The 24,633-nt window shown below is 36.9% G+C and overlaps 3 protein-coding genes and 3 pseudogenes across 5 annotated transcripts; all 6 read right to left on the reverse strand.

Annotated features, from left to right (window-relative positions):
* Positions 1-722: 722 nt before the first annotated feature.
* On the reverse strand, positions 723-1,436 carry LOC107881809 (uncharacterized). Its single transcript, XM_016796629.2, has one exon. It carries the CDS (start codon positions 1,432-1,434, stop codon positions 775-777), a length of 660 nt encoding a protein of 219 aa, XP_016652115.2. The 5' UTR covers positions 1,435-1,436; the 3' UTR covers positions 723-774.
* Positions 1,437-2,990: 1,554 nt separating this feature from the next.
* LOC103341867 (uncharacterized) lies at positions 2,991-3,734 on the reverse strand. The gene has a single exon (XM_016796590.2). It carries the CDS (start codon positions 3,732-3,734, stop codon positions 2,991-2,993), a length of 744 nt encoding a protein of 247 aa, XP_016652076.2.
* Positions 3,735-8,070: 4,336 nt separating this feature from the next.
* LOC103341864 (uncharacterized) lies at positions 8,071-8,766 on the reverse strand. Its single transcript, XM_008245421.2, has one exon. The coding sequence runs from the start codon at positions 8,764-8,766 to the stop codon at positions 8,071-8,073; it is 696 nt and encodes a 231-aa protein (XP_008243643.1).
* Positions 8,767-10,416: 1,650 nt separating this feature from the next.
* LOC103341863 (UPF0481 protein At3g47200-like) lies at positions 10,417-12,187 on the reverse strand (annotated as a pseudogene). The gene is made up of 2 exons (XR_016122467.1): positions 12,056-12,187; positions 10,417-11,916 (listed from the first exon to the last, which is right to left on the reverse strand). The product of XR_016122467.1 is annotated as a UPF0481 protein At3g47200-like (transcript).
* Positions 12,188-15,690: 3,503 nt separating this feature from the next.
* LOC103341862 (UPF0481 protein At3g47200-like) lies at positions 15,691-17,301 on the reverse strand (annotated as a pseudogene).
* Positions 17,302-21,522: 4,221 nt separating this feature from the next.
* On the reverse strand, positions 21,523-23,271 carry LOC103341697 (UPF0481 protein At3g47200-like; annotated as a pseudogene). The gene is made up of 2 exons (XR_016122798.1): positions 23,200-23,271; positions 21,523-23,047 (listed from the first exon to the last, which is right to left on the reverse strand). The product of XR_016122798.1 is annotated as a UPF0481 protein At3g47200-like (transcript).
* Between the last annotated feature and the right edge of the window lie 1,362 nt (positions 23,272-24,633).

Here is a 24,633-nt window from a genome sequence, read left to right on the forward strand (position 1 = left end):
TGTTTTGGCTGAACTTCAACTCTGCATCCCAAACAGCGCTCTGCAGTTCAGAGACGGGTTTCGTTGTGTTTGAGACAGAGAAAGAGTGCTGAGCAATGGCGATGGGATATGTTCGAATGCCGCCGTTCAACGACAAACATACGGTGGTGACAAATGCAAGTAATGTGATGAGGATTGTAGCAGCAGCCAATTTCAAGGACATTTCTTCTGCCAGTGCCTTGTGGCGACGAGACCACAAAGGGCCCATTTTTGTTTTTCTGCAATGAGTTAAGGTGTGAATGAGAGAGTATTGGGAGCAGCTAATATTGAAATGGCAGTCAAATTCAGAGAATCAGTGCACATTTGGGTACAAAATTTATGTCATTAATTCATGGAGGTCAAAAATGGATAAACCCAGTGTTAATGCTAATTGGCATTCTTGGGCATAAACTCAATGATTTAATGCAAGGGTGCTTAAAATTTAAAATGGGAAGAAAACCAGAAAATTAAATCACATTGATTTGTTTTCCTTTTACTTGACATCCGTTACTTGTTGAGTTAATAATTCCTTATATAGCAAAACCTGCTACTTTTAAATCACAAGAATTTCTCACAAGTTGGGCTTTGCCTACTTTTCTCAAGTGCTCTGGCCCAAGTAAAAAGGACTAAATTTTTTGAAATAAACAACTTATTTATACGAAATTTACATTAGTCGCATTTCATGAGCTTATCTTCGCCTGCTATAATCCCTTAAAATTTCAGAGTCGGCCCTTATCAGAGGTAAGAACTGCATGATCATTTAGGTAATGGAATGGTGCACTTGCGGCCCCCATTTATCTTTCCCTCCCCTTTTGCACCCTCAAACTGAACCTTCAACCCTGAACAGTTAGGATTTAACGTCACTTGGGTTCCCATTCCCAAAAGCTCCCTCATACTATAAGAAGCATCTATGCGCATTTTCAAACTAAAGCTAAGGTGACCACTCTTTCGATCTTCACTCAACTCCTTCATCACTCGATCCTCCACATACGGCTGTTCTCCTCCGCAACTTGTTGGATCAAATTTGATCTGCAGAGTTTTCTGTTTCCTTGGAGGAACATGCAGCATTGCATCCACAGAAGCACATGATAGAGCCTCACGTTCTTTATAGTACACATAACTCTCAAAGGGGTTGAGGGTAACAGTTAGGCCACCGTTTTGGTTCCCAAATGTCAACTTGGCCTCCCATTCAGATGAGAATGACGAATTCGAAACCTCGAAATTCAATAAAGAAAATGCATCCAAACGAAGCACAAGGGGGTCTGTTCCTGGGCCGGACTTTGAATCCACATAGTTGCCTAACAACCAGAGAGAACATCCGATGGCTGTTGCTAGACTCACCACTATTACAAAAAGCAGGATGTATCCACGAATTTTACTGCAATCTGGAGACTTTTTGCACCACAAAGAAGCCATGCATAACTCTTCCTGAAAGAGAGAATACAAAGTTCAAGGTGGATATGTTAGGGAAATTTTCACTGGTTATTCGGTGAAAGAGAATACTCGTGGTTCATAGTCTAGCAATATATAACACGTTAGAACATCATTTTTTTTCTTTCTAATCTATAGACCAAATTAAAGTTGCTAATTCCTCAATTTAAAATTACTATTTTACTAATTTCACCAAAAAAAAAATTAGTATCGGCCAAAGCTATAAAAAGTCTAACAAGAAATTAGAAATAAAATGTAGCATAGGTAAGTTCAATAATTTTTTTCTTTTTCAGTGCAAAAGTGATAGTTTAAACTACAGGGGGAGAGGGATTTCTCACACGCACACTACTATGATGCCGTGGGATTCGAACCTGAAACCTCTGATATGCAAGTCAATCCTTTATCACTAGGCTAGACCCCGTTGGAAATAGGTAGTTTGTTCTTAAATGCGGTACTGCAGGGTAAGATATATTTGTTGCTACAAACGTACTTGTAAGACACTCTCCAAATAGATTATTCACTTGGTATAATTAATCAAATAAGAAGCTTCAAGAGGACAAATCAAAGAGACAATTTGCGAGACTTGGATTTTATAATCGTTCACCAAATTAGATAACACTGATTTTGACAATTTAATTTCACCCAGAAGAAGTTTATAACAATTTAAAGATAGAGAAAGAAAACCGTACCTTGTGATGCTAAGTTTTCTTGGTCTTGAATCAATCCAATATGTGAAGCAAAATTCCCAGTACTAATTATAAGGATTTATACTGGATGGGAGAAAGGTGGAGATGATGAGGGAGAAGAGAGAGGAACAAATGAGGGAAGATGGCAGCGGTTAAAATCAAGTTATTTTATTTGTTTGGAAGGATATATATGTGTGGCGGTTGAAGGCCTTTTTCTGGCTTTGGTGAAACGAAGTGACGTTTGCAGTTCGTGCCCTTTCACAAGTGCAAATAGTTTGGAAAGAGTCAAGTACATCTGAAATGATAGACCCAATATTAATATTTTTTGTCTAAACTATAGAGGAAGGGGGTTTCTCGCATACTACTACGGTGCCATGAGATTCAAACTTGAGACCAATAGTCTGCAAATCAAGGCATTTTTTAACTGGACTAGACCCCATTGAGATAAATTACAATTATAACGGAAGTGGAGGATCCAACCAAAAAACAATGAGTGGAGGAAATATACAAGGACGATTAGTTGTTTTTAATGGAAAAAAAAGGAGATTTAAATTTGAGTTATGTCCTGATAATTATTTTATTTTCAGGGTGACTCTAGTCAATTAATAAAAATTCATTTGCACACCCAATATTTAATGAAATTTCTATAAGAATTTATCTACACAGCACGTGTAAATTCTAGAAATCTTCTGTTTATTTCATTTATGTAGTGAAACATTTTCTATTTACCCAGGTCCAGACAAAGATCATCAAAGAATTTCATAACATCACGTTCATATTCTCCTACGTCGATCAAATTAACAATCTAAAACTAAAAACCTCTAGATGAAAAAATAAAGAAAAAGTCTAATTTGGTCAATTAATTAATATAGGAACCGAGCATATCATAGGCCCTCCACTAATCCAACTCCCGAACCCAATTCCACGCGAGAACCCAACCTTCAAATCCATACACTGAGGGCTTATCACAACATCTTGTGTCCCCCACCAACCAGTCCTATACGTAGCCCAAACAAACATTTGCATGCTAAAATGCACAGCTCCATTCTCACGTCTCCTGCTCATCATTTCATCCAAAACCCTGTTCTTCACCACCAGCTGATGATCACGATCCTCTTCTCCCAACCCCATTGTCGATATCTTCACCCGCACCGTTCTTCGTTCCTTCAATCCCAACATGAATGGCTCGACGGAGCTTATCGCGAGGATGTTATCTTTGTACGAAATTGAACCCTTGATGTGGTTGAAACGAACCCATGTGACCAGGTTGGGGTTGTCTATTGTAAGGGTCATGTCCCAATTAGCCCCCAGTGTTGTGTTGGAGATGTTAAATTTGGACATGAAGAGCGAGTTTAGTTGGACATTTGGGGCTTTTGGATGAACTTGGGACAATAAGGACATGAAAATGCACAGCAATGCCAAGGTCCCAAATATTAATAATGTAGGTGATAATAGAATAATGGGTTGGAAGACGGATAATTTGGAAATGCGTCTTGATTTAACAGACTGCGAAACGTTGTCGTTTGACGGGCTATATGAAACTGGGAGTAGTAGAGGCATGGTGGCTGAGTGCTGATCAGCTTTTGCATTAATTTCCATGGCTGATGATAGGAAATTGAGAGAGAAAGAGAGATGGGATTGAGGGAAATGTGTGAAAGAGAGTTGGGATATAAAGTAGAAGGACATAGAAACTGTATAACCACTAGAGATTGTTAAAAAAAAAACTAAATAACTACCAAAATCGGTTAAAAACCTGAATAACTATATTCTAACAAACATGCGAAAGAAGATTTATGAACTCCATTAATTTGATAACCGATAAAACTGTTAGTTTGCTCGAATGGTGATATCCATTAAACATCATTATTTAAAGCAAATGAAATGAATTCACGGTGATTTCGCAACGGTTCACCGTAGGGGAGTGGCCGGTGGTGGCAGCAGTGTGACACTGGGACGAAATTGTTGCGGTGGCTCTTGAATTACCACAAGTACTAAATTAGAAAGTTGAGGGTGTTAAAAATAAATATGATGTGACAAGTGAAAATTGGTAAATTAATTGGTGAACGTAACATTCAATATATTATCTAATTAAATTACATATATATATTAATGAATCGATTGACTTAAAATTACTAAACATAACTTCGATTGACTTAAAATTAATCAAAATTTATTCAATCGCACGTGTATGAGAGCAAAAAAGTATGAACACAACTATATTCAACCTGCCAAAGGCCTTCAAATGATCAAAAGTGCATTTGATTGGACTGGATTAGTCAGTTTAAACATTTTGATTGGATTTTAAGCAAGAGCGGAACCATGAATTTTTCAACGGGTGGGCTAGCTAAAGTTATTAGCTTTAAAATTTAGTGATTTTTTTTTTGGTACTTACAATTTCTATAGTCTTTCTAGAAATAAAAGTAAACATTAAATCATATAAACCAAGCTAGTTCATAGCTCCATAGACTAATTTTCAATAAGTTTTAACATAAACCAAATAGGATTTAACATACTATAGTGGATTGAACATCTAATATTTTTTACCTAGATTGACCTTAGGTTCTTTCATGCATTCATATTATAGATGAAAAGTTATTTTATGTAAAAATATTGATTAAGTATGAAAAATGGGTTTTCGAAATAATCATTTTCTCAAGATAATTTTTGGCGGCTTTTATTCCTCACACATCAAATAAGAAAACTTGATTTTATGGGATTTTAGTATGAAATATATATTGACTTAATGAGCCATCATTTTTAGCCTAAATCGTATTTGGCACTAAAACCGATTTTTCATATTTTGATTTGGTGAGAATTTGGTTTTCTAGTATTTTTATTTGAATCCAAATGGGGGGTACTTCCTTATTTACATTGTAAACTTAAATAAATAGAGTAATATAAAAAATAAATAAAAGTAAAATGACAAAGACATTTACTTAAATGTTGAAAATAGAAATAAGGTAATCTGTACTGCTAATATTGAAAATAAGTTAAATATATAAGTTTTATATTTTTTCTTAAAAAACCACACTGGGCTACATCCCACTGTAGCCCTTGGTGTGGTTCCGCCCTTGATTTTAAGCAACCATAGTCATTTTAAAGCCAAATTTCTTTATGAAGTGTCCAAACTTAAGTTTCAACCTCAACTTTCTTCAAAGCTATTTACTTCCAAGTAATTCGACATCAAACTACGTCACGCGAGTATTTCCACATCTCTAGAGTGCACAACAAAACACCCCAAAAACGGTTTCATTTTGAGAGTTCATCTAAAGTTTATTGTGCCAATTTAAAACTTGAAGTGCTTATACAGAAACGAATATAATAGAATTAGATGTCCAAATTCCACAAATCCATCTGTTCCTTTTTTAAATTTTGGCATGTGTAGTGAAAGCCTCTATTTAGTTAACTATATTTTGAAGGCATCTAGTTAAAATATTTCTTAGTATGTGCATAAAAAGCATCCTCGATCATGTTTAGGTAATACATCTGCGTAGAAGAGGTTTTTCACAAGCATCTAAAAATTTCACAGAGACACGGTTTTATGCGTCTTCCATGCGAAAATATCACCAAAATATTTGTACGTATATAACTTTACTTCTACTCTGATAGATTCCCGTTGGAAGCAAAGCTCAACTCTACTTTTAATTTGCAAGATCCTTCTACATCGTAACATTACATTACAACCTCCAATTAAAAAGCTTAATTTAGGCTCCCTTGTAACTAAAACCAAAAAGCCTAACTAGGTTACTTGAAAAAGGAAAAAGAAATTCAAATTTAGTCATCAATTAGCATGGGAACTGCGCAAGTCATAGGCCCTCCACTATTATTCCAGCTTCCGAAACCAACTTTAGGCAAGAAGCCAACCCTCAAATCAAACATTGAGGGTTCATTAAAACAGACTTTGTCCCCACCAACCGGTCCTATACGTAGCCCGTGCAAACATTTCCAGGCTGAAATTCACAGCACCATCTTCACGTTGCCTATGGATTTCTTCCAAAACCCTCTCCTTCACAACCGGCTGATCTTCCTGTAATCCATTCACGGATATCTTCACACGCATCATTCTATGTTCCTTCAATCCCAGTATGAAAGGGTCCAACGAGTATGTCACGAGAGCGTTATCTTTGTAAGAAATCGAACCATCTATGCGGTCAAACCAAATCCACGAGACTAGATTAGGGTTCTCTATTGTGAAGGCCACGTCAAAGTTAGCCACTAGCTTTGTGTTTGAGACATTAATTTTCGACATGAAGAGAGAGTTGAGTTTGATTTTCAGGGGCTGTGGAACTAAGGATGTGGCCATGGCTACGCATAGCAACGTGACGATCCCTAACACGAACAACAAAATCCGGTGGAGAAGTACTAGTTTCACAGTGAATCGAGATGTGATAGACATAGACATGTGGGGGTTTGAAATTGAAGGGTTGTATGAAACTGGGAGTAGTGGCATTGTGGCTGAGCGCTGTGCTGTTCTATTAGAATCCATGGTTAATAGAAACTTATGCTTGTGATGCAATAATCAAGCTTACTAGGGTTTCGGGGAGAAAGAGAGATGGGTATGAAGAAATGGGGGAAGGAAAGTTGATATAAAGGAGAAGGGTAAAACTAATTAACTACTAGAGAATAGAAGGTTATAAACTGAAACTGAGTCCAACTAACATTTGCTAAAAGGGAGTAACGAATAACTACTGGATTTTCTAAATGTCAGTCATTTGATAACAAAAAAAATGGTTAGCTGAGCGAAAAATCTAGAAATAGAAGGTTGTTCAAGTGTCAACATACATACTTAATCATACGACGAATATATTCGTACATGATTTACCCGAGTTGCAAGGTTTGTTGAAGTATCAAGGGGGCCATCTCTGAGATTTATAAGCCGCCTTAAAAAAAAAGAAAAAAAAAAAACTTATTTTATCCCTTCAATTTATTAGACAAAATAGTGCATGGAAGATCTAAACCAAGTCAAACACATATAATTAGGAGCGAGAGAGTCTTTACCTCTAATCTGAGTAAAAAGTAGACCAAACACTATCATTAAGGTTGTTTTTCCTATCAATGTAGAAAGTTCGGCACCATTTTTTGGAAATGTTTTCACAAAATCTTTTCGAAAGTGAAAACGAAAGAATGAAATTGTGTTTCCAAAATTGGAGAATCTGTTCAGCCAAAACATTTCCCAACATCTCTCTCTCTCTCTCTCACAGATTGGTTGGTTGGGTTTGGTGAGAGTTTATCTCACATTGAAAAATTACCCAGCCAGCCTGAGTTTATAAGAGTTTATGGTGAGTTCGATTGGATGAGGTTTGACTGGGTGGTGGGGCCACCTAAGTTTTTTCGTTCGTGCATTTTTAAAATTTTATAATCTACGTCTTTTTGTTAAATTTTATAATAAAAAAGAGTTTTATATATAATATATTCTCGAAATACGGAAGTATACACCATTCTAGACATCTTATATATGTTTACTTTGTTTGTGTGTGGTGAATTTTTTTCTTATGATTTGATTACAAAAATATACAAATTTATAAATAAACCAAATCCTAGACATGTATTTATAAAAAAATCCAAACACTATTTAAACATAGAAACACACCCAAAATGAACCCCAAAATCAACAATTGTATATTTTTTGGGTGTGTTTATAAATGGGTTTTGGGTGTGTTTATAAAGTGTTTTGGGTGTTGGGTTTTTTTATAATTTCAGCCCACATTTTGGGTGTTTTAGTGATTGTGATATCCTTTTCAATTTACACATGGATAAAGATAAAAAGGAATGTTCACATTATTGTCTCCAATTTTGATGCATGCATTCCCTTGAGAAGAAAAGACAAGTTCTTCCTTGTTCATAATTTACAAGCTTCATCTACATCCATCAAATTACAGACTAAAAACCCTAGTCCTGCCTAAAAAAAAAAAATTTCAACAACTTTCCGATTTCATCAACTAGCATACGAACTAGTCGAGCAAGTCATCGGCCCTCCGCTGATCCAGCTACCGAACCCAACTTTAGGCAAGAAACCAACCCTCAAATCCAAACAGTGAGCCTCCATCATGGCATCTTCTGTTCCCCACCAACCCTTCTTATACGTAGCCCATGCAAACATTTCCATCTTCAAACTCACAACACCATCTTCACGTTGCCTATTCATTTCTTCCAAATCTGACACCTTCATCTTCGGCTGATCCTGTAATCCGGTCCTCGATATCTTCACACGCATCAATCTTTGTTCCTTCAATCCCAAGTCAAATGGCTCAACAGAGTATATAGCGAGAGGGTTGTCCTTGTACAGAATTGAACCCTCTATGCGGTCGAATTGAACCCAAGAGACCATATTGGGGTTTTCTACGGTGAAGGCCATGTCCCAGTTGGCCCCTAGTGACATGTTTGAGACGTTAAGCTTGGGCATGAAGAGTGAGTCGAGTTGGATTTTTGGGTTCTGTGTGGGCGTGAGCATGAAGACACATAACAATGTGAATGTCCCTAATGCAAGTAATAGAATGCGGTGGACGTGTACTAATCTTGCAATGGATTGGGATGCGACTGATTGGGACACGATGGGGTTTGAAGGGTTGCTTGAAATTGGGAGCAATGGCTCTGTGGTTGAGTGGTGGTGAGCTTTTGCATTAATTTCCATGGTGAATTAATCAAAGCTTGTAATGTGGTATAGAAAGTTGCCAGGGTGATTATGAGAGAGAGAGAGAGAGAGAGAGAGAGAGAGAGATGGGAATGAAGAATGGATGAAAGAGAGTTAATATAAACGAGAGGGGTAAAACTAAATAACTACTAGAGAGTAGAGGTCGTTGTAACTTGAAATTGATTTCAACTAACATTAGCTAAATGGGAGTAATGAATAACTGCTAGAATTTGATAACCAGAAAATATAACTACTAGAAGTTCTCAACAACAGTGGTTTGATAGCAGATAGAATATGATTAACTGAATGATAACAGGAACAGTCTTTCACAAAGACATTATTGAGCCTTTATAGATACTTCTTATTGCGGACCATTTTGGTGGTTTGCTCTTGTTGTGGAAACTTGTGGTACATGTTATGACTCACATTAGCATATTGCTAAAAATGGGTATGGACTATTTTGAATGTATTGCATGCTTAATGTTCTTTTGTTGAATGATAAAGCAAATTTATCATACGGACCAAGTGGGAGAATGTAAGAATATTTTTATAATATGTTATGTGGCTATGTGTTATGTGGGAATTATTTGCTATATTACAATTGTTTGATAAATATTAGTCTCTTTGCACGTGCTTCCGCGCTTGCGAGAGGTTTTTTATTATTTAATTTATTTATAAATAAATTTAAATTTATTTAAGAATTAAAAAATATAATGGGTAGTTGTGTTCCATAAAAATAGGATTCATTATCTGATTTTTCTTTTAATTTTAATTTTTTTAATATAAAAAAGTGTGAATTTACCATATTATCTTCATTTAATTAATAATTTTAATTCTTAATGTTTGGATTAACCAAGGGCATTTTTTAGTATTTTGAATGTTTCACCATTCTCTGCCTTTTGTTGTATATATATATATATATATATATAGATTATTTAGATCATTTTAAAAGGTCAAATAACAATAAGGCTTAATATCACAAAACGTCCATAAGATTTACGAAACTATCAAATTGCATCATTAAGGACGTTTTGTGATGTTAAGCCTAAAAATAATAGTAATTTCTTTTCTATTACCGTGGCTGGTGTTGGTGAGACAAGTTTCATTTTCATGTGGGTGGATTTAACTTTTTATTTTGAGGAATAAGAGATAATACTACTTAATACATTAAAAAGCATATCACACGATTTCATGGCATCATTGTGCCATCACTTTCTACGGCTCATTTGCCCACCATTTATCTATTTTCGGCATCACTTTCATGGAACTAATTCTGAAGCAATCACTTCCATGGTTGTGTGTTCGTTCCACAAATTAGTTCAAAGCCTGAGAAGGATCAACCCAAAAGCTTAGCAATCAAATATAATCAAATATGCTTGGTGGTGAAAACCTCTTTATTCAACGAATCAAATTTCATTTAATCACTGACTTTATCTGGGGGAGATTTGAAATCTCAAGTAAAGTAGCCAAACTATAGAACATAATCGAAAAATAAAGACAATCACAATAACCGTATTATATTAGTTCGAACGTTACAAATCTAGAACAAATTATCAAAATTAGGGAGAGGTAGGGGTTTTTTTTCACACGCGCACTGCTAAGGTGCCATGGGGGTTCGAACTTGAGACTACTAATATGCAAACCAAGACCTAGAACAACATAAGCTCATGGCATAACAAAATTACTTCAGTTTTAACACTTGGAAAGAACATACGTGCATACACAAGGCCTTAATCTTAATTTCTGGCCGTGGACCTAATTAAGCTATACGGATAAGATGGAGCATATGGTTTGTATGAGTGTGAGCACAAGGAGTATAATTGCTGCAATGGTGGAAGCAAGTTTCCATGGAGTGTTGAAATAGTCGCGCTTCAAATTTGCTTTCCATTTGTGCCAAGGGACCTTGCAGTAGGCACTGAGATTTTCTGAAAGGCTTAGGTAATAATCAGTTCGCCCATCGATGTAAACCCCTTGGCCAATTCGTTTAATTAGAGCTGACAATTCATCGTTAATCTCCAACAGGCTAGATATAATTTCGTGTTCAGTGAGCAAGTCCACGTCCTTTGAAGTCGTGACACCCCATGAGGACTATAAATTGTGAAATGTACCTCATGTGGTGATCGTGGCACTGTTCAAAGACGAGTAGGTTCCTGAACAGAGTTTCCGTCCAATCATCTACTCTAAAATTCGGAATTACAAGACGTCGGTTGTCGAACTGTATGTCAAGCAAGAAGGTTTTTCTTGTCCTCAAAACTTAACTCCAGCGTCGTCTAGCATTGTCACGCTTGGTGGGATAGAGAATTCATAAACCCCTTCGTGATATACATCCTCTCTAGGCGGCGGGGGCACGTAGTAGTATCGTATAAAATCAACAAAATGATATAGTCCATGGTCAACTCCAGGCACAGGTGCATGATCAGCACCAAATGCGTCGATTTTGGCGTTACACTTTAAGAACTCGTGCGTAAGCTCGACCAACTTGAGATTTCCTGTGGAGTTGCTATCAACTAGGTCATACAAACCCTCAAGAACAAAGAAGGGAATTTGGTTCTCAATCAACATGACATCATGCACAACATCGAAAATCATACACTGCTTTCTATATTGGATCGCAATCATCTACATATTCGGAAAACTGTGCCCTAAGCAAAAGCTCCAAGACAAAAATTGCATCCACCAGCATCAGCTCTGCAAACTCATCACTGCTTAGGTCAATGGGGTCGGCGTAATAACGCCTGGCTGTTCCTTCCCACGTCCTCACAAGGCCAAGGCATTGGTCTAAGCTGAGATGGTTTGGGCTCAAGAAGGCCTCTAAGTATTTGAGTTTAAAGATTTGCATTTGTGGGAAACTGCCTTGGTGAAAGTGGTAAGGTCCGATTGAGAACACCGAGGGTTTGTAGAATTCTTCATTTCCTTCGCGAAATCTCTCGGGGACTTTGTAAATACAACAATCTGACCAAAATGAGGGCATTTCTCGCACTTTACCCTCGATTAGAATCGCCACTTGATCGCGCGGTTTCTCAACTGCTGGTAGCATGTTTGCTGTATGGATATGGAGGTGCTATGAAACTAGTTCAAAAGGCTTCTTCTTCTTCCACAGCCTCAGCTGGCGCAAAACTTAGATTACCGCATCTCCTCTTTCTGTTCATCCTTCAAATTCAAAACATTTCAATTAAAGTTAAGCATTTTCTTTTTTGAAAAAATTTGGTCACAACATATATATTTCTAATATGTAGAAAGAAAATGTAGAAACAAATTTGCATACATGATTAAAATCCATAAGCCTTACCAGTTTGAGTTCACCTCTGAAGTCAAGATTAGGAAGAAGAAAACGTTAACAAAGCAATCTCCCTGTTCTCGACCCAAAAGAAGAAAAGAAAAAGAACAAAACAAGCAGCTTGGGAAGTGGGAGGAGAGGAGCAGGTGAAAGCCATTTTAAATTATTATTTATTAAAGCCACTTCGGTAAAGCTGAGTGCCCCAAATTATTGGCTTCTTTATTCATTCTCATATTCCTTCTTTTTCTTTACAGTTGCACTACTTTGTACAAAGGAAAAACTACAAAAGACCTCCGAAATTATAGGGTCACCAGTCACCACCCTCACTAGAATGCCAACAAAATCAAAAGTGGGTATAAACTTGAAAATGATACTATAATTTGGGAGGTCTTTTATAATTTGTCCAAATTAATGAAGTTTCCCTTTCTTTAATTTTTTTTATAAAAAAAGACTTATAATAAGAATCCTAACCACATCAAATATATGTTTGATGTGGGTAATAGATGAAAGTTTTGCGTCAGTGTGTGGTTAGCCTCTGCATTCCGAATAGGTGGTCTTAGTTTTTAAATCTGTTATTAATTTAAGTTAATTGAAGTTCCAGATTACAAACTTCTTAGAACCAAAATTTTATATTTAATTATTATATTTGTTATATTTATTCTTCTGCAAATCCATATCTTCTATAATGAAAGGTTTTGTGTTGTCTCTCCGCTGATTAGTGTCATGGGATTTGCCATGTGTCCCTAATATAATTTTCTACTTAGCATTATAATCAAGTTTCAGAGCAGGCTTTTAATTAGCAAGTAGCGCTGGGCATGGTCAGGTTCGATTCGTTTCTCATTCAATTTTAGAACCAAAATTGTACTGTTTATCTGGTTCGGTCCTGTTCAATTTTGATGAAAAATTAACAACTCAATCGAACCAACCCGAATGGTTTAGATCCGATTCGGTTCCAATTTTCCCAGTTTGAACCAGCAAACAATTCTAACTTTTTTTTTTTTTTTTTCAATCTTCTCCATTCTGATAATATTCTCTTATTGCAGAATTTCAATGGCAACATATATGCACACCAAAAATAAAAAAATAAAAAAATCAACCACCACAAACAACCTCTAAAAACCCAATTGTTGATACCCCAAAATACAATCAATTGATATACATAAAAACATATATAGCCACATCCCAACAAACCCAAATCTCAGCAATCAGTGAAAAAACATAATTTTTGTAGCTTCTCTGGCTGCCTTTTTCCAGCAATTAGATCCAGCAAAATGAAAAACATATCCTCCAATCTATCGAGCAAAACAAAAGGAGAAATCAGACAGAGCAAAGGAGAGGAAGAGGAGAAGAAGAGAAGAAGAAGTTGAGGCTAGGTTTTCTTTTGGAGAGAAAGAGGGAAGAAAAAAGAAAAAGAGAGAGAAGAAGGGATGGAAAAAAAAAGGAGGAAGAAGAAGAGAGAGAGAGAGAGTCGGCACATGGAAGAGAGAAAAGAAGTAGAAGAAAGAAGAAGAGAGGGATAGAAAAAAACAAAAGAAAAAGGAGGAAGAAGAAGAGAGAGAGAGAGAGAGACTGTCGGCACAGGCACAAGGAAGAGAAAAAAGAAGAAAGAAGAAAAAAGAGAGGAAGAAAGAAGAAAAAGAGGGAAGAAGAAGGGAGGGATAGAAAAAAGAAGAAGAGAGAGAGAGTGTCCGCACAAGCACATGGAAGAGAGAAAAGAAGAGAGAGAGAGAGAAGAAAGAAGAAAAAGAGAAAGGAAGAGAGAGAGAAGATGGACTTAAAGCTTTTGGATTTTGGCTGAGGTATAAGGTGTTAGGCTTCAAGTTGGAATTGGCTGAGGTAAAAATTAAAACATAAAAATTAATTATATTTAAGTCGGTTTGGTTTGGTTTGGTTCGGTTTTTGGAGGCATGGAATAGAAACTAAAACCTGTCAAATCGGTTTGGTTCGGTTTTTTTATTGGATGTTGACTTTTTGGTCAACTCGATTTTTTCTGATACGATTTGGTTCAGGTTTCTGATTTGCCGGTTTGAATGCCCACCCTATTAGCAAGTGCATAATAAGCGATTGTACAGAGCGCTACACTTAAAGGGGACTTCACATTAATTATTATATTCCATTAATATAATGTTGTAGCTTAGTAATAGTATATTAATTTAATAATCAATGCCAAACCGACATTAGGAACACAACCTGATAGTGTTATAGTCACATTAAAAGATTACTCATTGTGATGGCATTTAAACATGGGTAAAGATCAAAAGAAGGTTCCCATATTACCTTCACTTTTCATGCATTAATCCCTAGAGAAAGACACACAAGTTCCTCTTGTTCATAATTTACAAGAATCTTCTACATCGATCAAATTACAACTTCAACCCTAGTACTACCAAAAAAAAAAATTACAAATTTCCGATATAATCAACTGTCATACAAACCAGTCGAGCAAGTGATTGGCCCTACTGATCTAGCTACCGAACCCAACTTTAGGCAAGAAGCCAATCCTCAAACCCAAACAATGAGCCTCCATCATGACATCTTGTGTTCCCCACCAACCCCTTCTTATAAGTAGCCCATGCATACATTTCCATCTTCAAACCCACAACACCATCTTCACATTGCCTATTCATTTCTTCCAAATTTGACACCTTCATCGCCGGCTGATTCTGTAATCCAATCATCGATATCTTCACATGCATCATTCTTTGCTCCTTCAAACCCAAGTCAAATGGCTTGACAAAATATATCGCCAGAGGGCTATCTTTGTATAAAATTGAACCCTCTATCCGATCGAAGTGAACCCATGAGACCATGTTGGGGTTGTCTATGGTGAAGGCCACGTCCCAACTGGCACCTAGTGATGTGTTTGAGACGTCAAGCTTGGACATAAAGACGTATAACAATGTGAATGTCCCTAATGCAAGTGCTAGAATGTGGTGGACGTACTAATCTTGAAATGGATTGGGATGCAATTGACTGGGACACGATGGGGTTTGAAGGGTTGCTTGAGCAATGGCTCTGTGGTTGAGTGGTGATAACCTTTTGCATTAATTTCCATGCTTAATTAAGAGGAATTAATTAACGCAAGTAATGTAATAGAAGGTTACTAGGGTGATTGCAAGAGAGATGGGAATGAAGAAATGAATGAAAGCGAGTTAATATAAAGGGGAAGGGTAAAACTGAATAACTACTAGAGAGTAGAGGTTGTTGTAACTTGAAAGTGATTACAACTAACATTTGCTAAATGAGAGTAAAATGAATAACTAGTAGAATTTGATAATAGAAAATATAACTACTAGAAGTTCTCAACAACACTCGTTTGATAGCAGATAGAATATGGTTAAACTTCGAGAATCAGAAGTTCGTTGAAATGCCAAAAATAAATTAGGCTATAATGGTAAAATTTTCAAAAATCCAAATTGCCCATGTTTAAGAATTTTATGTTTTTGCCAATGGGGTATACCTTTGTTAGTTAAGCTTTTTTGCATCCACCTATGTGGGCAAAGGTTCGAAACCCTCAAGTACCCAATGAATATTTGTGTAAACCCCTTCCCCCAAATCGCTTGTACTGAAGAAAAATTCTTTAGGAACTTGCAATAAAGACAATGTAATTCTAACATCTGGGCCTAATTAATTAAGATAGTCCTTGGGAAGATGCATTTGAACTTTTATTTAATTTACTGTCACTGCATTTTTTTTCTTCAAAAATGAAAAATATTATAAGGGTACTAAACATAAATGGAACTAAAACACTTTGTTGTTATATATGGAGATTCATAAACAATGAGTGCTTATGAGGATGAAACTTAATGAGTATGGTGAAAAGATTGTTCTTGGTTGTCGATCTGTAATGTCTCCTCTTAGAGGGATAAGATAGAGCATATGGTTTGGATGAGTGTGAGCACAAGGAGTATAATTGCAGCAATAGTAGAAGCAAGTTTCCATGGAGTGTTGAAATAGTCGCGTTTCAGAATTGCTTTCCATCTGTGCCAAGGAGCCTTGCAGTAGGCATTGAGTCTTTGGGAAAGGATAAGGTAACGATAAGTTTGCGAATTGACTGCAACCCCTTGGCCAATGCGGTTAAATAGAGCGGACAGATCATCGTTACTCCCCAGCGTACTAGATATAATTCCATGTTCAATGAGCAAGTCCACGTCCTTTGAAGTCTTGATCATGCCCCCCATGAGGAACATAAATTGCGAAATGTACTTCATTTGGTGATCGTGGCAGTGGCCCTGCTCAAAGGCGATGAGGTTCCTGAAGAGAGTTTCCGTCCAATCGTCAACTCTAAAATTCGGAATTATGAGACTTCCGTTGTTGAATTGTATGTCTAAGAAGGTTGTTGTTCTTGTCACAAACTGAACCCCGGCATCGTCTAGCACTGTCATGCTTGGTGGGATTTCTTCAACCCTAGGATGACTATTGGGATTTTCACCCTCCACAGGCGACATGGGCAAGTAGTAGTATCGTATAAAATCAATAAAATGCTTCACTCCATGGTTAACTTGAGGCACAGGTGCATGATCAGCACCAAACTCATCGATTTTGACGTAACCCTTCAAGAACTCATGCGTAAGATCCACAAAGAAGCTGAGATTTGCTTTGTAGCTACTATCAACAAGGTCATACAAACCCTCAAGAAGAAAGAAGGGAATTTGGTTCTCATCAACAACACGACATCAAGGAAAACATCTATTATCATCCGCGGCTTATGATATATTCGATCGCTGTCGTCTATATATTGGGCATACTGATGCCTAAGCATAAGCTCCAAGACAAAATTGCGTCCACCAAAGATCAGCCGGCGAAGTCATCACTGCTAGGTCAATGGGCTCGACATAATATCTCTTGGCTTTTATCTCGCAACTTCTCACAAAGCCAAGGCATTGGTCTATGAATCCGAGCTCGTTTCGGCTGGTGAAGGCCTCTATGTATTTGAGCTTATAGCTTTGCATTTGTGGGAAACTTCCGTGGTAGGAGTGATAGGGTCCGATTGGGACCACCCGGGGTTTGTAGTGTTGTTCATTTCCATTCGCGAAATCTCTCGGGGACTTGGTAAATAGCACAATCTGGCGAAAACGGCGGCGTTCTTCGCATCTTATCCTCAATTAGAATCGCCACTTGATCGCGCGGGTTTGGGTTCTCCATCTGCTGCAGCAGCTGCTGGTCCAAGCAGCATTGGTTGATTCCTTTGGACTTGGAGCACCTCGTGTTGTTAAAGTCTCCTTGGCCGGCCCAGATAACGGCGTTTCTCGCGACGCTAAACCCTTAGATGGAATCGCGCTTGATCGCGCGGGTTTGGGTTCTCTACTTCTGGTCCAAAGATTTGTGGATGCACTTGGAACATCCGTCGTTGATGAAATTTCCTTTGGAGAAGACGACGCCTTGTGTTGCCCTTTCCATGGAAATAGTCGCGCCCATTGACATGGCCCTTTTTTAATTGTTGTCGCAGCACCCAACCTCTTTGAGTCAAGAGGACGAACGTCTGGTCCAAACCGGGTCATTAAACCTTTTAAATAATCCATAAAAAAATTATGTCGTTAAGTTGTCATCGATTACATAAAATAAATAAAAGAACATATAATTTAAAGTTGTATTTGGATCAAGACAATTGCTAGTTAAGTTATCATATTTTAAGATTTTAAGTTTAACACAAATAAATAATTTCTACCTGGTTCTTGGAAGAAAAAAGATTATTTGATGGAAAAAAAAAAAAGATTCACAAACATCAAGGGTGTGTGCAATTGCCACCCAAAGAAATTATTTTAACGTACGTATGGCACCTAAACTTCACTTTTGGTGTGAATCTATCACCTCCATCTATTTTCATCCATATTTCCATTAGAAATATTTCTAAGGACACTCTTAAAAATTCTCTAGGCACTAGCATTACTTGACTCGTTTGTTGTTGAGATAAAATACCTCTAGAATACAAGTGACGGAGTTAAGCTGAGCTGATATAAGCCTAATTTACGTAGTATCCACTAAAAGGACTTCTAGTCCTAAGCGAGCTACGATGCTTTAGGTTGATCAAGATATGTCTACTTGAAAGGAATCCTAGAACAAGGAGGACTAGGTTGTTCTTGAGTTTTACTCTTACAAGGATTGGGTCGTGTTGGATACCACAACTTATTGTGCATTTTACTCTCAAACACTAGACTTGTGGCATAAAAGATGAACCCACAAGGTGAGAGAAAGAGAATTGGTGATTTTTTATTTATTTTTAATTTTTTAAAAAAATCTATTTTTAACATTTAAATTGTCTTCTAAGTGTTTTTTTTACACACATTGCACTTAGGTGATATACATTTGAGCAAGATAATAAGCTCCATTCGTGCCACATCAATATTTGTAACAAACTTTTTTAAAAACATGATAATGGAAAGCAAAGTGAGATGCAAAACATTAGTAAGAAAGTGGATATAATTTTGTTGTAGTAAATAACATCCTTCCCCCAGTGGTTGGGTTTGATGGTTTTTGGGTTCATTTCAACATCTTATCAGAATACAAAAGAGTATGTTAAGTGATTATGTTCGGGTAGCTAAAAAGATCAAAATTTAATCATGAAATCTTTCTACACATGTAAATTTTGCATAATATATTATTAAAAAGACATTAGGCGTACCAGTTTGGGTGGATGATTTTCACTAGATGACTCCACCTCTGCAATCAAGATATATTATTTTCAGGTAGGCATTTGAGACAAGCTCTGAAAGTGGCTGATCATGATAATTAATGTGTATATAACAGAATGTAAAGTTCCATATTATTCTTTCACATTATTACAAGAAATTAACAAAGTATTATTCTTCATATTCTTTGACATTATTACAAGCAATTAACAAAGTATTATTCATCGACATTATTACAAGAAATTATAACAAAGTATTATCTAAGTTGTGGGAACACATATTTTGGCAATCAATAGATGGGTGGCATGTGGAAAGGGAATATTCCTTAAGCCAACTGATTACCCTAATTAATTCTATTTAATTAGAGAAATTATCTTTGATTTAAGATGAGAATATCACCTCAAATCAAATCTCCTTGATTAATTCCAATCTCTTATTTACGGGTAAGAATAATCTTAAACAAATAAGGATTATTCTTCAAACCCTAGCCTACAAGGGTTCATAAATACATGGCTACACAACACACAAGAGGTAATTTTGAAACTCTACACAAAAAGCTCTCTTTCTCTCACGCCACTCTTGGATCTCTCTCCCTCACGACTCCGACCACCCACATACACGGTTCTGGCCACTTGACTCTCTCCGTGAGAGAAGACCTCCATCCTTTCCGTTATCTCCACATCTTTTTTAAGATCATTTAACTGACTTAGTCATCGAATGGCCTTTGGCAGACACGCCATGAATGTGGTCTATTTACTCCAACCTTTTTCACAAGGATCAAGGAAGAAAGAGAGAAAATGAAGCTCAAAGGGTTGAAGACTCAACCCACGAAAATTCCCCATGCAGAAATTTGCTCAAACATAAGTCTTCTGTATAAAAATTTAAAAAAAGAAAAAAGAGAAAGATCCCTTGCAAGATAGCTGCTTCGTAAGGGTTGTCTATGGTGAAGGCCACGTCTTGATTGGCCCTTAGTGATGTGTTTGAGACGTTAAGCTTGGACACGAACATCTAGTAAAGATGAACTTTTAGGGTTTGTGGAAGTCTGTACATGAGGACGCATAATAATGTGATGTCCTTAATGCAAGCAATAGAATGCGGTGGACAAGTCCTAATTTCGCAATGCATCGCGATGCGAAAGACTGCAATATCATGGGGTTAAAGAGTTGCTTGCACCGCGGACCCATTAAGGCGCAATGAGGTGCAACTCACCTCCCCTCACTGGAAAAACCCAGGAGGCGCTAGATTTGCCCCTCGGCTATGCTGCCTACGAACTATATGAGTAAATGCCACAACCATGTTCTTCTTTGTTTGTTGCCCTGTGCGAAGCATGCCTTTTTTCTTTTTCTTTTTCAAAGTCCTGGGCAAAACGACTCATTTTGGACCATACCAAAAAGAAATAAATAATTAAGGGAAGGGCTAACTGTCGATTTACCCCCTGAACTTGTACGCTACTTTCAATTTGCACCATCAACTTTTTTTTCTTCCTAGAAAATTAAGTACAAGAACTAATTTTTATTTCCAATTCCCCTACCGTCGAAATCTCAACATTTCATCAAATTTTCCGTTAAATATGAGGGCAAATTGGTCATTTTAAATGTTAAAATAATATAAAATCTCAAATAAATAAATAAAAGCATTTTAATAAACAAAGGGGCTCCACCCATGCCTTCCCTTTGTTGTAATTAAAAAAACAGGAGAGAGAGAGAGAGAGAGAGAGAGAGAGAGAAAAGGTCTATTGGGAGGGAACAATGGTGGTCATGGGGAATGGGGAGAAGAAAATGTTAGATATATGCCATAGAAGCAAATATAAAATGAATAATTCTAAGGAAATAATATATAATAATAAAAAAGACAAGAACGTTGCTTTAGATACATAACGTACACAAAGTAACAAGTCCATGGATTAAGATATAAATGAAAAATGGTCTAAAGAAGTTAGATGCAAGAGACCTTATACATATGAATATCGTATCCTAAAATGTTCCTGGTCGTAGGATCACCATTGGACAACGATGACCCACAAAGACTGGTACACATTATGTCTGCTCAATTAGGAGGATGACTAGTCTCAAGAAGAGGAATAAGCTACGCGACAAACGATTGTATGATCAATTATGATTTATTTGTTTAATTGATAATTTGATATATATTTCAATTAGATTAATTGATATTGCTTTTCGCTAGGTTAATTGTTATTTGGTATGAATTTTAGTTGATCTTCCCCTGAATATTGCCCCTCCATTCAAAAATTTCTAGGTCGCCAATTGGTTGTCTGAAACTGGGAGTAGCGGCAGGGTGGCTGAGTGTTGAGTTATTGCATTAATTTCCATGGTTGATAAATTAATAGGGAATTAATGCTTGTGATGTAATATGAAGCTTTTTATGCTCCGTTTGGTGTTGTGGTGCGTTGAAAATAACTAAAGAACAGCTTATTGTAAAAATTAAGGGTCGTTAGCAGCAATTTTTGGAAGCAGATGGGAAGGTGCTTTAAGAAGTTGATGTCATGAGAAGCAAGCGGGTGCAGTTAAAGAAATTTTCAAGTTAGCCATAATGCCCTCGTGCTTTTAAATAAATGAGAGTCTTATACCCCGCTTTACTCTTCTTCTTTCTCGTTGAGAGCTGAAATCCTCAGCCCATCATCTAGGTCATCTCTAGATCTCATTATTTGAAGAACGTTTTGGGTTCTCTAAACTTTTTCGACCACAAGGCACAGTTACATTTACATCTCTCCTCATCCAAGATTCTTATTCTTTGAGAGGCTGTGTGTTTTGCTGTTCTAATCTTCTGCATCTTTTGGTTCTTGAACTTTTGATTTGGGTTTTTTGAACTTTAATTTCGTGACATTTAAAACAACAAATTGCAATTACTGAAGTTCTATTTTTGTGTACACTAAAGTTCTATTTCGTGACATTTATACAATAAAGACACTTTTAGGTCTTAGGGAGGGATAAAATAGAGCATACTGTTTGTGTGAAGGTGAGTACAAGGAGTACAATTGCAGCAATAGTAGAAGCAATCTTCCATGGAGTGTTGAAATAGTCTCGCTTTAGACTTGCCTTCCACCGGTGCCGACGGGTCTTGCAGTATGCATTTAGATTTGCACAAATCTGAAAGTAATAAAAAGGCTTTTCGAAGCCAACGTCTCTGCTGATATGGTTAAACAGAATGGAGAGGTCTTTGCCACTCCCTAGCATGCTAGATATGACTCCGTAGTCCATGAGTAAATCTGCGTCCTTTGAAGTCCTGATCATGCACATCATGAGGAACATAAACTGGGAAATGTACTTCTCCGTGCCGTGGCACTGCTCAAAAGCGATCAGGTTCTGAAGAGAGTTTCTGTCCAGTCGTCTACTACGAAATTTGGAATTTTGAGACAACCATTCTTGAAAGATATGTTCAAGCAAGGAGGCACTGCCTTTAATTGTCTCAAACTTAACTCCGGCCTCATCAAGTGCCGTCACGCTTGGTGGAATTTCATGAACCATAGCGTTATGTTTCTGCTCATCCTTTTGAGGCGGTGGCAGCGCCAAGTAGTGGCGTCGTATAAAATCAACAAAATGATTCACTTGATCAAGGTTAGCGGGACACTCATCAATTTGCAAGAAACCCTTGAAGAAGTCATGAGTTAGCTCGGTGAAAGAAAGATGATGATCTCCTGTACTCGCACCGATTTGCATGTACAAATACAAACCCTCGAGCACGAAGAAAGGAAGTTGATTTTCTATCAACAAGATGTCGTGGTAAACGTCTTCAATTATCCTCGGCTTGTGAAATATCGGATCACAATTACCTCTGTATCTAGAAAAGTGATGCCTAAGCATGAGTTCCAAAACAAAAGTTGCATCCATCAGCATTGTAAAAGTAAATTGATCACTACTTAGTTCAATAGGCTCCACATAATAGCTCCTCGCTTTTGCTTCCCATGCTCTCACTAATCTAAGACAATCGTCCAAGTTGAGCTTGTACCGGCGGAAAAAGGCGTCCACGTATTTGGTCTTGACATAGCTTGTACTCTTCCGAAGTAAGGTCCGATTCCGACTACACAAGGTTTGTAGAATTCTTCATTCCCTTTGAGAAATCTCTCCGGGACTCTGTAGATGCAACACTCAGGCGACAGATCAGGCGTGCCTTGGATACATTCCTGTATGGCAATCGCCACTAAATCACTCGAATTTCCAATTATACTTGTATGGACGTGTGGAGGAGTAGGTATCGGATGTGGAGGCATCGGAACTAGACCACGTTGTTCATGTATCGGACCACCTTGTGGAGGATCAAAATCCGCGCCAGCTGGAGCAGTCTGCTTATGTATCGGATCTATATCTCTAACGCCATTCCCATCGGATGGGGGGGGATCCCTACTACTATGTGCTTTCTGTCATCATGTGTATGGCAGAGCCAAAATTTTACTTTAGTTAGTAAGCCAGCATCAGACAGTATATGTGCTTTTTAAATTTATAATATTGCATGTCAAAAACTCTAGAGTTAATTGATAAAGTTTGTAGGTCAGAGGATGATGAAGCTTACATATTCATATCCACGGGTTAACCTGAACATGGCTCCTTCTTCGTATAAGATATTATTTTCAGGCAGGGACGTTTGACCTTGTTACAAGAAATTCACAAAATGTCATCCAAGGTATTCTTCAATATTTCCAAAAAGAAAAGTTTCCTTGCAACCTGCTTCCCATTCAAGCCCTGATTATTCAATTAAAAATGTATAGCTTCCTCTATTTCTTTTTTGGTTCCCATTAACAAAAGGGTTAATTATGGCTAAAGATATTTAATGAGTATGTTGAAAGGATTATTGACAGTTTTAGCTTAATATAATTGGTTATATTTTTGGAAGTTGATATTCCCACTCATCTTTTGTTCACTTACACTTCCTTATATGTTATAGTAAAAAGTATTTTAAAAAAACAAAAGGAAGTGTATGTGGACAAAAAGAGAGTGAAAAAATCAGCACCCATATGTTTTTATGTTTCATGTTTTCCAATAATGTATGTAAACATGTATGAGATTAGATGAATGATAACATGAACAGTCTTTGACAAAGACATTATTGGCCTTCATAGATACATCTCATTACGGACCATTTTGGTGGTTTGCTATTGTTGTTGTACATGGAGGCGACTATGTCACTCGTTGGGGTGGAGATAGAATCATAAAGTTGGGGGGCTGAAGTAGAAAATACAAGTATATAAAGCACCTAAGTATTCAATAGTTACATGTTTATAGCTAAATATTTCTAATTTGGTCATGTGTCTAATTTGTTTTAGAGAAAATTTTAACTTAAATTATAAGTTCTTTATTACAAATTCTACATGTTACATATAATTTAATAGAGGAGATACCAAAATCAGGGGAGGTAGGGCCACTCCAGGCCTAAGAATGGCTCCGCCAACCGCTATGACACATGATACATTAGCATATTGCTAAAACTTGGTTTTTTGAATGTATTGCGCATCTATGTTTCTCACATGATATGGCTATGCATTACGGAAATTATTTGCTATATTAAATTGTTTAGTAAATATTATCAAGATAATCTAAACAGGGAAATTATTACAAATAAATAAAAGGGTAATTTCTTTTCTATTAACGTGGTGAGTGAGAAAATTTTCATTTTTATGTCTTTTTTCTTTCGATGTTGTGCGACATGTGGATTGGACTAATTCTGAAACAATCACTCTAATTATTATATGAATATTGTTTACTTATTATTTCAGGTAGGTGACAAGACCAAAACTAATCATGAAATCTTTCAACAAATGTACAAAGAAATTTTGCATATTGCATATACGATTAAAAAGATACATACCAGTTTGGGTGGATGATTTGGCCACCTCTGTAATCGAGATATATTATTTTCAGGCAGGGACAAGCTGACTGATTGTTATTATAATTGATGCCTCTGTGTGTGTGTATATATATATACAAAATCAAAAGTGCCCATATTGTT

The sequence above is a fragment of the Prunus mume genome, linkage group LG8, assembly GCF_029339155.1.
Source record: "Prunus mume cultivar Tortuosa linkage group LG8, ASM2933915v1, whole genome shotgun sequence".
Lineage (NCBI taxonomy): Eukaryota > Viridiplantae > Streptophyta > Magnoliopsida > Rosales > Rosaceae > Prunus > Prunus mume.

What these genes read in the sequence shown, in the direction of transcription:
- LOC107881809 (XM_016796629.2), bottom strand. Translation starts at nt 1,434, where the DNA reads ATGGCTTCTTTGTGGTGCAAAAAGTCTCCAGATTGCAGTAAAATTCGT.
- LOC103341867 (XM_016796590.2), bottom strand. Translation starts at nt 3,734, where the DNA reads ATGGAAATTAATGCAAAAGCTGATCAGCACTCAGCCACCATGCCTCTA.
- LOC103341864 (XM_008245421.2), bottom strand. Translation starts at nt 8,766, where the DNA reads ATGGAAATTAATGCAAAAGCTCACCACCACTCAACCACAGAGCCATTG.